This window comes from Mus caroli, unplaced genomic scaffold, assembly GCF_978045245.1.
Source record: "Mus caroli unplaced genomic scaffold, Mus_caroli_1 scaffold_5, whole genome shotgun sequence".
Classification (NCBI taxonomy): domain Eukaryota; kingdom Metazoa; phylum Chordata; class Mammalia; order Rodentia; family Muridae; genus Mus; species Mus caroli.
Window position 1 is genome coordinate 116670625 of NW_028227260.1, and position 12755 is coordinate 116683379.

Genomic DNA, 12755 nt, shown 5'->3' on the forward strand with positions numbered 1-12755 from the left:
TCAGTAGTGAGATGAGAACCTGAACCAAGAACCTGAAATTGCTGGGATGTGTGTTCTGATATCATATTGTATCCCATGAAAATGTACAATTAGTATGTGCCAGATTGGATGGATGTGCTTAGCTTGAAAAGGTTCCATTAGCAACATGAAAATCTTTTTTTTTTTTTATTTATTATATGTAAGTACACTGTAGCTGTCTTCAGATGCACCAGAAGAGGGCGTCAGATCTCAGTACGGATGGTTGTGAGCCACCATGTGGTTGCTGGGATTTGAACTCTGGACCTTCGGAAGAGCAGTCGGGTGCTCTTACCCACTGAGCCATCTCGCCAGCCCCCCTTTTTTTTTTTTTTTTTTTTAGCAACATGAAAATCAATATAGAAAATAAGATGCAAATTTGGGATGTCTTATGCTAACAGTGCGTTTGCTAGCTGTCTCCTTCTTTGTAATTATCATTGTTGTGCCCTTTTAAAAAAACAGAAATAAAATTGGAAAGTTGTTAATATTTTTAAATCCTTCTTAGATTCTGGCAAAGCCACCATTATCACCTTTTTACCTATATTGTCTTAACCCTTACCTAACAGAATCACTGAATGTATGTACTGCCACTATGCCATCCTTCGGTATGGCCCTTTATTAGGTCTAACATTGACCTACATAGGAACCCTGATTCTGCGAGGTAGTGGACACTCAGGCTTGAGCAAGTGTCTCCATGTCTTAGTCTCCTCTTCTCCGGCAGCAGCTAGTGATACCCTCATAAGCACCACATACAGCCACTAATTCATTTCATCTTTATAAATTAAATTTTCATTTATTAAATTTTCATTTAATCCTCGAAAGTACCATCTTCATAGTACAGGTGAAGCAACTGGGACACAAAGGGAGCCAACGACTTCCCTATCCTCCCATGACAGGTCATGTGCAGAGCTAAGGTAAGGTTCCAAAGCCTTAAGCACACCTATAGTTTCTGAAAAGGAGGCCCTGTCTGCAGCAGGTTGTTATTCAAGGTCTGTCTTTTCTGCACTCTGGATTTAAAATAAAAGAAGCTGATGGAAGAGAAGATAGGCGAAGGGGGATGAGATAGAATGTGAAAAGGGACCCAGAAGAAGCAAAGTACCTAAGGGAATACCTAAGAAAAACGTGTTGCTGGCTAGGCCCAGAAAGAACAGGAAATGGATGCCTTGGTTTTGCCTATTGCATTGCAAACACACACTAACTGAGCATGCCTCAGATACCTGAGAGAGTCGCCTTTGATCCCACCCTATCCCTGAGGCGCTGCTCGGGTGTGAGCCTGACTTCCCCAGTTCATCTCCCAAGTCCGCCCCACGCCGGGCGGGGCCTGGCCGGACTGCTCTAACTGCCCCCGCGAGCCCAGGGCACCAGCCACGAGGTGGCCGGCACAGGGCTAGGTCTGGATGGCTACGTGGAGACGGGATGGCCGGCTAACCGGCAGCCAGCGGCTCCTGTGTGCGGGGCTGGCGGGGGCGTTCAGCCTCAGCCTCACCGCGCCCCTGGAGCTTGCCACTGTGCTGGCCCAAGTCGGCAAGGTGCAAAGCCACTCCCTGGGGCTGTGGGCCACCGGACGCCAAGTGTGGCTGTCTGAGGGGCCAAGGGCCCTGTGGAAAGGGAATGGCGTGGCGTGCCTGCGCCTCTTCCCCTGCAGCATGGTGCAGCTGGCCGCCTACCGAAAGTAAGAGCCCGGTGGGAGGGGTCGGGAGATCGGACTGGAATGGCAGAGCTGCCACCCTAAGAAGTCTCAGTTTCCCTTCCTCTGTAAAACCGGATGGGAGTCGGGTGGGGGTGGAGGCTGGCCTTGGGTGGGGGGTGCTACAAGGCCATATGTGTGGCCCCTAAGGTACAGTAGCAGTTTTTCACATGCTCTTGAGAGTCTTGCCCTGTGAACTGCAGTTTTGTGACCTCCTGAGTCTTTCTGGGAGGAGGCAGAATTAGCAAATGATATCTGGGAGTAAAGAAACAAAAAGACTTCCCAAGGCGATAAGGTCTATCCATTCCCAACGTCTAGTAACTTGAAAATGTTTGCTTTTCTGGCTTAAGAGAGAACACTCTTGATGGTGTGTAAAAAGTGAGACCAGTGTTCTAAGGAGTAAGTGGGTAATACAGGAAGAAGGACCAGTCTGTTGCCTCAAAAAGAGTTCTGTCCACCATCCCCAACTCCAATCTCAGCCTAACTTGGCTTTAGGATCCAACAGGATCTGCAGCATCCTTTCTCCAGCAGGGACTTGTCTCCTCAGCCTAATGTTTCCCCCACTCCCAGCTGCCATCCTGCGGCGTTTTCTCACCTTCTCCCACATCAACCACTGCTGCGAGGATAAGAGCTAAAGATGCAAGGGAGTGACCTTAAAAAGAGCTCAAGGATGTTTGCACGGGAGCTGGAAAGGAAGCCTAAAAAAGAAAGTCAGTGATGGCAGCTCTGAGGGGAGGGGCTGTTTCCCTATTGGGGACGATGGTCTGTAAGTTCCTCATTCGATAGGCACAGGGTCAGCTCTAAAGACTGGCCTTAGCTCTGAATTAGACAAGCAGCCTACAGGCAGGAGGTGGTCAAGACACTTTTTGTTTTGTTTTTACTTTGTTCCCAGTGCTGGAAGTAAAACCCCAGGCCTTGGAGCAGCTAGTGATGTGCTTTATTTCTTTTCTTCCTTTTTTTTTTGGGGGGGGGGGGGAGGAGCCGGTTGAGACAGGATTTCTCTGTGTAGCCCTGGCTGTCCTAGAACTAACTCTGTAGACCAGGCTGGCCTCAAACTCAGAAATCCGCCTGCCTCTGCCTCCTAAATGCTGGGATTAAAGGCGTGCGCCACCATGCCCGGCCAGTCTTGACTTTTAATGATTCAATTTTCCCTATTTCCCTCTCTTCTCCACAAAGTGGTAAGGAAATCTTCCCTTGGATAAAAGAGAATGTGTATGAAGGAGCAGGGGGAGGAAACAGATTTGCAAAGTCTGATTCTAAAGGCATGGCTTTTCTTTTAACCATCTTTTTTTAAAAAGAGAGAGAATTATTTATTATTTTATGTAAGTACACTGTTGCTGCTTCAGACACACCTAAAGAGGGCATCAGATCCCATTACAGATGGTTGTGAGCCACCATGTGGTTGCTGGGAATTGAACTCAGGACCTCTGGAAGAGCAGTCAGTCCTCTTAACCACTGAGCCATCTATCCAGCCCCCTTTTTAACTATCTTATATATTTACATCATTTGGCTTTCACAACTTCTGGGTCCTGCCTAGAACAATCATAGGACACAGGACAGGAAGCACTATGTCCCTATGTCCGAATCTACTGATAGAGAACTGAGCTCACGCTGGGACACCTCAAATCAGTGACAGTATTACCACTTGGCCTTCTGATTTCAAACCTTGTACAGTTTGTAACACATCACGCCATCTTCCCTTCTGCATTCATTTGACATTAGTTAGGACACAGAAGTAACCACCATGGACATGAAGTTGGAGAAAATGCAAGAACGAAAGAAGTCGTGGTAGTGCACACCTTTAATCCCAGCACTTGGGAGGCAGAGGCAGGCGGATTTCTGAGTTCCAGGTCAGCCTGCTCTACAGAGTGAGTTCCAGGACATCCGGGGCTACACAGAGAAACCCTGTCTCAAAAAAAAACAAAAAAAACAAAAACAAAAACAAAAACAGAAAGAAGTATGGTCCCCTACACAGTTTATAACATACTAAGTTTTTGTTTTGTTTTGTTTTGTTTTAAAAAAAAAAAAAAGACTAGTATGTCTCTATGCACACACATAAAGTCCAAGGTGGTGTGTGATTGTTTTGAATCAAATGCTATGGAAACGGACACCAGGTGAGGGATGAGATGATGAGAAGGCTTCACAGAGGAGAAGAAAATATCTGAGTTTGGCCTTGGGGGATTACGTAGGAGTCCGATAGGCAAAGATGAGGCGTTGCAGGGAATGTCAGCACAGGCAAAGAAGAGGAAAGGCATGCAGCGCAGCCGGCTGGAAAAGCAGGTTGGAATGAGATCCTGAAAATCAGACTTGGTATGCGAGAATGGCGGTGGGAAATATTTATGCAAGGTGGGGGGAGTGCCGGGGTTTAAAAAAATCAAGGGCGGAGGGTGATTGTCTCATGGTGGTAGGGTAGGATGGGAAAGGAGAAAGACTGTGGGTGGTAGCAGTAGCTAGAAGCCTGCCGCACCATGCAGCAGCTGAGAGGCTCTAGGATAAGTTGGTGACAGAAGAGCAAAGAATCACATAGACTGGGTTTACTGACTTGATTTCTTGACAGATGATTTTCTTTCTGAAAACTGAAGAGAAACCAGTCCAGGGAAAGACAAGGTATAGTAAGAAAGGTTGATTAGTCGTGAAGGCATCTGCCCTACATAAACATGACAATCATGGGTAATCAGTATATCCATTCATTTTTCCTCTGTCCTGACCACGAAGTTGCAAAACAGGTGACTGGGAATCACAGCACACTGTCTGATTGGAACAAAACACGCAGCGTAATCAGTGACTGAAGTGGATGAAAAAAATTGTCTATAATTACAATGACTGAGCTCAAGCTTTAAAACAGATCATCTGGCTCCTTAGTCCAGGGTTCTGCCTACTACCACACAGCTAAAATCTCTGCTTGATTGGATGGACAATGAAAGGAGATGACTGATTAGTAGTGGGTGCTATGCTTCCGTCACAAGCAAAGAGTAGCTGATACAATGGGTGGCTTTCTAATGCATCAAAAAGAAGGCCTCCTCCAACTTTATTGCACAACTGTTTGTTTGTCTGAATATGCCTTGGTTTGGGTCCCTGCAGTTAGGAATTGCTCAGAGCCACGACCATATCCTTATTACATAAACCAGTCATGAGCTTGGGTTGGGCTATGTTGGCTGCTAGCTTGTGTTAGCATTACAAGTACTGATCACATATATCCAGGGGTGTGTGTAGAATCTGAGCTAGCTGACAGGAAGGGGTTCCTGCAGATCACTAGTGCATTCAGCCTCCCTGGAGAAAAAAGCATCTGTGCCCCAGACACAGGCAAGAATTTTAAGATATAGGAACCATAGTGATGTCATTGGTAGCCTAACGAGGTTATCTATCTTGACTGTTTATTTTAATGTGTATGAGTGTTTGCCTGCATGTGCTTATGTGTACATTCCTAGTACCCACAGAGGTCAGAATAGTGTACCAGGTCCCCTGAAACTGGAGTTACAGATGATTGTGAGTTGCCATGTGGGTGGTAGGAACCAAACCTTGGTCCTCTGGAAAAGCAGATAGTGCTCTTAACCACTGAGTCATCCATCTCTCCAGCCCCTTGACTTTGCTATTCTAAGGGAAGATTGGTGGTTAAGAGGCTAGGAAGAAAGAACTTCCTTCAATTCTTCCTTTTCATTTTCTACATTTGATAAGACTACTTCATACAACAAGCCAACATAATAAGATAGTTCAAGGACTTTAGTAAGCCAAGAGTCTGTTTCCCCTAGATGCCTCTATCAGTCATTTCCTTGTCAGGACTACTGAGCTCTCTCCTATGTGATCTGAGCTGAGAACTGGCACATTATGGTAGGCCAACAAATGGACAATAAATTAACCTATGTCCTAGAATGGTGGAGTGATTTAGGGAATGAGAATAGGATCATGAAAAAGAATGGTGCTTTTGCATTCCCAACTCCAAGTAGATTTTTGGGGGCTTGCTGCAGACAATATGACGATCATTTCTACTTCCTGTGTCTCCTTTCCCTCCAACTTGACTGGCCAGGGGATAAAAGCAGTAAGCCAGCATTAACACAGAGGTCAGTGACCCATTGGTGAATGCCAGCTTTAATTGTCTGTGTATCATTTCCCTTCGACGCTGGGAGCATAGCCAGGAGTCCAATTGAGATGCACCAATAACCCCTTGAAGGAGATGTTCCGAATGAATTCCCTTTGCCTTAGGAGCAGAAGCAGTACCCTGGAATCCCTCAGCTGGTTTCACTTGAATGCCCACTCATTATTCATCAGGCCAGCTGTCACCTGAACACTGGGAAAGCTACCCCTTCCACTGGAAGTTTGAGAGCCAAAGAACTGGGAATGCTTTCAGTTTGAAAAAGATAAAGCTATTCTTTTAGTCCAACTCTGTCATTTATTTTTATTCCAAACCCTCAGTACCTTCTCCCTGAACCTTTCCATGGCAGAAAGAACTATTTTTCCTGGTTTCCCAGCTTCTTCACTACGAAAAGAACTTGCTTTTTTTGTGGCCTGAAAGGGTGTGCTGTGTAGAAGTACCCCTATAAATACTTCTTCTGGGGTAAGCATTCATAATTTGGGATGCCCTGCTTAACCAGAGTGGTTTTGGTTTGCATTTGTAAAACTCCATGCAAAATAATTTTAAGTAAATTGTAAACCTGAGAAATACAAAGCATAGTTTGTCAAACACTCATATGCCTACCACCCACACTTCACGTACTGTTTTTAGACGGTCTCTCTTTATAAACTAGGCTAGCCTTGAACGTTTTCTGTAGCCCAGACTGGTCTCAAACTCAAGTTTCTCCTTTCTTAATCTCCCAAGTGCTGGCCCACAACACCAATTCCAAAATATCTTTGTTGATGTTGAGGTGTGTGTGTGTTTGGCTGGTTTTTCTTTTTGGGTTTTTTTTTTTTTTTTTTTTTTTTTTTTTTTTTTTTTTTTTTTTTGGCAGCGCAGGGTATCAAACCAGGGCCTTGAGCATGCTAGGTTCGCATGCCACCACGGAACTCCATCCTCCACCCCCTTATTTCATTTTTGAGTTTGAGTCTGGGCCAAGCAGGGTTCAAATTACTGAACGCAAGTGAGTCTGCCAGAGCCTTCCTAGAAGCCATGACTTGACAAGCCCGGCTTCCACATATCTCTCATAAATATACTAAAGCCTGGATGAAGGTAGAGTCCTCTTCATGTTTTCTCTCGGTCTTAGTCCCTCTCCCCTTTCATGGGTCTGCTTGTATACTCCTCCTAAGGACCTGTTTATGTTACACAATAGTTACGGGTTTTATTGTTTATGGTTGTCATATACTACAGATCACTCTGCAGTTTGTTTTAGTCATTCATCAGTATGCTTTCACGACTTATTTCTTGTGTTTCTATGATTTGTCTAAGCTCATTCATTTTAACCATGTGGGATCCACGGAATGGCAATGCTGTCATCTATCCATCCCCCTACATTTTGACATTTAATTGTTGGAGTTTTTTATTCTTATAAGAAATGTCTGTGGTGTGTCTCCATGTGGAGAGCTGTAAGAGTTCCTCTAAGCTGTGAGCCAGGAAATGAAATTACAGAGTTAAGATGTGTGCTTCTCCAACTTTACTAGATACCACAAAGTAAAGGGTGAGGGTTATCAGTTTTCACACTTCCCCCCATCATTTGCTACAATGCCAGTCTACTGAGTGAGAAGTAGATACCTTGTCACTGTTTTTGTTTGTTGCTTTTCTGATAACTGGCAAAACAACAACTTCAATTATAATTATCATTATAAAGGAAACTAATTCTTTAGACTTAATTTAACAGAATATACAGAGTGTATTTGAGCAAAACCAAACCAAAGTCCAATCAGATATCTCCCAGAGCCAAGGAGTTTCCAAGAACTCCAACCCACCACATGACAATTAGAGAGCATTTCTAGGAAAACAAAAAGCAAGGTATAGAAAACAACATAAATGGTGACAGTTTGGTCATCCAACCAGCCAACTGATTATAGGTTAGCCTAAGTTAGTTAGGCTAATAGTTAAATAGTTAATCATTATAGCCTAATCAGCTAGCTGGATGTAGGGTCTTCTGCAGCTAGCCAAAGTCCAGTGGCTACAATTAAAGTTGATACTGGCTTGGTCCATTGGGCTCAAAACAATTTCTGGAATGCTGGACTTGGGATGTAGATCAGTAACAGAAATGTATACCTAATGTGTAGAGCACTCTGCCTTCCATTCCCAGTGCTGGAGGAGAAGTGAAATTTCTGTTTTCACTCATTTCAGGAAATTCTGTTCATTATTAGTGTCAAGAGGATGGACAGATTGCATTCCGGTATAGCAACTGCCAGGTGCTTTTGTTCATTTGCAGCACCCCCCACTCCCGGCAAGTTATATTCTTCAGATAAAAGGTAGAAAAATGCTGGAGATGAAGTGGAAAGAATTTGGAGAAGATACAGATCAGCAGCTGGACTTCCTTATAGTTAGTTAGCATTCTATGATGGCGGAATTTCAATTTACTACCCAGTAATTCCAGTATAATTCTGTGATATTTTTCTTGTTGTATGGTGGTTTGCATAAGAATGACCCCCATAGCCCAGGCAGTGGTGGTGCATGCCTTTAATCCCAGTACTTGGGAGGCAGAGGCAGGCGAATTTCTGAGTTCGAGTCCAGCCTGATCTACAGAATGAGTTCCAGGACAGCCAGGACTACACAGAGAAACCCTGTCTCAAAAATAAAACAACAAAACTGATCCCCATAGACTCAAATGTTTGAATGCTTGGTCCATGGGGAGTGGCATTATTAGGATATGTGATTCATTGTTGAAATGGGTATGGGCAGGGTTAGAGAGATGGTTCAGCGGTTAAGAGCACTGACTCCTCTTCCAGAGGTCCTGAGTTCAATTTCCAGCAACTACATGGTGGCTCACAAACATCTGTGATGGAGTCTGATGCCCTCTTCTGGTGTGTCTGAAGACAGCTACAGTGTACTCATGTACATAAACAATTCTTTAAAAAGGAAAAAATGGGTGTGGTCTTGTTGGAGGAAGTACAATCACTCTGGGGGTCAGCTTTGAAGTCTCATTTGTTCAAACTATGCCCAATGTGACTCACAGTCACTTCTGTCTGCATGTTAAGATGTACAACTGTCAGCAGCTCATGTGTGTGCCCGGATGCTGGCATGCTCCCTGCCCTGATGATAATAAACTAAACCTCTGACCCTGCAAGCCGAGCCCAATGAAATGTTCGCCTTTATGAGTTGCCACAGTCGTGGTACCTCTTCACAGCAATAAAACCCTAAGTAAGACACATTGTAAAGGACTTCCAAATGCCCGGAAATATTTGAAGCTCTATAGAGCATGCTAGCCCAGTTCAGACCTCGCATCTGAGCTTTCTCTGTTTCCCCACCACCAGGTTCGTTGTGCTATTCATGGATGACCTGGGCCGTATTTCCCAGTGGAGTTCCATTGTGACTGGAAGTCTCGCAGGCATGGTTTCCACGATTGTCACATACCCTACAGACCTCATCAAAACCCGATTGATGGTGCAGAACGTGCTGGAACCATCATACAGGGGGCTAATCCATGCTTTTTCTACTATTTATCAACAAGAAGGGTTCCTGGCCCTTTATCGAGGGGTATCCCTCACTGTTTTAGGTAAGGTGAAATTCAACACCCAAGAAAAGGCTGTTCCTTGACACGCGTGAAAGTAGTTCAAACTCTATCTTCTGTGTACTAAAATTGCAGGCACATATCACCCTACCACAATTTTAGAGGCCTAAAGAATGCAGGTCAAGCAATACAAGTGACTCAGAAAAGCCTGCATTCCAAGCCACCCTCAAAACTGCTCAGCTGACAGGAGACCTCAGTGTGTGTATCCATGATTTAGCACGACAGGATCTCAATGGTATTTGTAGCCTTTGACCGAGCTACATATATACAAGGCCTCTGTTTGCCAAATCCAGAAGGATGGATTGAGTCCATCTATGCAGTACTAAATAAGATTCGTCAGACTGCCCTATGGAGAGCTGACTTCTAGGGTAACTGTCCCCTGGGTATCTTCACATCTCTCCTGCAGATCTTTCTTTTTTTTTTCCAGTAAACATTATTTTATTTTATGACACTCTGCATTAATACAATAAATATACAAAACTTCCAAACCACTGAAAACATGCAACATGAGAGAGTCACATGGAGGGCGTTTACACAGAACCGTGACATACCACAGGGGCAGCGCAGTAGTATACACACCTACACAATACACAAACATCCCTAGAGCAATGAATCGAGTCCCAAATCACAAATCACCAAGCAATCGTTTCCAGTGATCAGACCCAAGTTTTAAATAAAACAGTCACCATTTAACATCGCCAACTAAGACGTGACATGGATGCCTGTCCTCGTGCAGCTCGTCTCATGGCTGCAGTAACATTGGGATTGAATAGAAGATGTCAACAGGCTTTCACCAAATCACAGTGCACTCCTGCAGATCTTTCTTATCCAATATACTTGGCCCTTGTTAGGTCGTCTGATACTGCCAGCTTGCTTCTGTTTGTTCCTCAGGCTCCTCCCTCGGCTTTTTTTTTTTTTTACCCTCCATGTTGGCTTTCTTTTTTGTTTGTGTTTATGTTTGTTGTTTGTTAGAGAAAGGACCTCGCTCTGTAGTGCTGGCTGGCCTGGAATTGACCCTCCTACCTCCACCTCCTTTGTACTAAGATTGCAAGCACATATCACCATACCCAGCCTTCTACATTGGCTTTCTTGCCCTGCATCCTCTCTCTAGGTGAGCCCATCTTGTAGCTTCAACAAGCATGAGTGTACTTTAACTCCTAATATGTTTAATAATAATGCTAATATTTTAGGGGTGCTCACTGGGTACTAAGTACTTTTCCAGAAGCTATGACTATAATTTCTCATTCAAAATTTTTTCTTTATTTTTTAGGTTTTTTTTTTTAAAGATTTATTTATTTATTATATGTAAGTACACTGTAGCTGTCTTCAGACACTCCAGAAGAGGGCGCCAGATCTCGTTACGGATGGTTGTGAGCCACCATGTGGTTGCTGGGATTTGAACTCTGGACCTTCGGAAGAGCAGTCGGGTGCTCTTACCCACTGAGCCATCTCGCCAGCCCCTATTTTTTAGGTTTTAATATAGTATTTCTATTAATTCTTTGAGAATTTTATATGATGTATTTTGATCATATTCATCCCCAATCCTCCCCTAACTCCTTCAAGATCCACCCCCTTACTTCCCTACCAGCTCTCAACTTCATGTTCTCTTTGTTACTCACCCAACCCAGTCCACTTTGTGCTGCATACACACCAATGGGTATAGGGCTATCCTGCAGCTCATGGTCAACCTACCAGAGTCACACTCTTGAAGAAGTATTTAAAAATTATTTTTATTGCTTTTAAATTATATGTATATATCTATACCTGTGTGTGAAGGTATGTGCTCAGGAATGTGGGTGCCCACCAAATCCAGAAGAGGGCAATGGATGGGTGTTCTCATATGGGTTCTGAGAACCAAACTCGTGTCCTCTACAAGAACACAGCACACTCTTAACTGCTGAGCTGCTGTCTCTCCAGCCCTCTTTTTTTTTAAAGACGTATTCATTTATTATATGTAAGTACACTGTAGCTGTCTTCAGACACCCCAGAAGAGGGTGTCAAATCTCATTACGGGTGTTTGTGAGCCACCATGTGGTTGCTGGGATTTGAACTCAGAACCTTCAGAAGAGCAGTCTGTGCCCTTAACCGCTGAGCCATCTCTGCAGCCCCAGCCCTCTTATTTTTAATTGATATATGTTTATACATATTTATGGGCTATCATTTGATATTTTTTAAAAAGATTTATTTATTTTATTTAAGTATACTGTAGCTGTCTTCAGATGCACCATAGAGGGCATCAGATCCCATTACAGATGGTTGTGAGCCACCATGTAGTTTCTGGGAACTGAACTCAGGACCTCCAGAAGAGCAGTCAGTGCTCTTAACCGCTGAGCCATCTCTCCAGCCCCTCATTTGATATTTTGATACATGCATATATTCCATAATTATCAAGTCAGAGCACTTAGCATATCCATCACCCCAAACATTTATGGTTTCTTTGTGGTGAGTTCCCCCATTCTATCAAGAATATCTTTTCTAGCTACTCTGAAATGTACAATACATTGTTCTTAACTATAGGCACTACGGATGGCAATAAAACTCCACAACTTATCTTCATATCTAACATTTTTTTTAAAGATTTATTTATTTATTATATGTAAGTACACTGTAGCTGTCTTCAGACACTCCAGAAGAGGGCGCCAGATCTCATTACGGATGGTTGTGACCACCATGTGGTTGCTGGGATTTGAACTCTGGACCTTTGGAAGAGCAGTCGGGTGCTCTTACCCACTGAGCCATCTCACCAGCCCATATCTAACATTTTACTGTTTGTTTTATTTTCTGAGACAAGGTCTCATTAAGTAACCTAGCTGGCCTGGAACTTGCTATTTAGTCTAGACTGCCCTTTAACTCTTGATTGTCCTGCCTCAGTTTCTTGAGTGCTAAAATTACAGAGATGTGCCACCTTGCCGAGGCTGTCCAACTTACTCTTCTTTTGTTTTATTTTTTATTTTATTTATTATTATTTGGGGGGAGGTTCTGATGTTGCTTGGTATTTTTTGTTTTTCTTCTGTTTTTGTTTGTTTGTTTGTCTGTTTTGTTTTGTTTTGTTTTGTTTTGTCTTGGGGCACAGAGTCCCACTATTACAGTCTTGACTGTTCTGGAACTTGCTCTATAGACCAGGCTGGTCCCTAAAACTCAAAAATCTGCTTGCCTCGGCCTCGGTCTTGGCCTCTGCCCTCTGCTTCTGGCCTCTGCCTCTGGCCTCTGGCCTCTGGCCTCTGCCTCCTGCCTCCTGCCTCCTGCCTCCTGTTTCTGTATCTGTCTCTACCTCTGCCTTCTGCCTTCTGCCTTCTGCCTTCTGCCTTCTGCCTTCTGCCTTCTGCCTTCTGCCTTCTGCCTTCTGCCTTCTGCCTTCTGCCTTCTGCCTTCTGCCTTCTGCCTTCTGCCTTCTGCCTTCTGCCTTCTGCCTTCTGCCCTAG

At 44.0% G+C, this 12755-nt stretch overlaps 1 protein-coding gene across 1 annotated transcript in view; it reads left to right on the forward strand.

The window, feature by feature from the left end:
- Window positions 1-1412: 1412 nt before the first annotated feature.
- The window catches only part of Slc25a43 (solute carrier family 25 member 43), a 34088-nt gene continuing 22745 nt past the window's right edge, over window positions 1413-12755 (forward strand). The window contains exons 1-2 of the mRNA XM_021153710.2: window positions 1413-1687; window positions 9077-9318. Coding sequence (XP_021009369.1) covers window positions 1413-1687; window positions 9077-9318 — 517 coding nt within the window. The remainder of the gene's footprint in view (window positions 1688-9076; window positions 9319-12755) is intronic.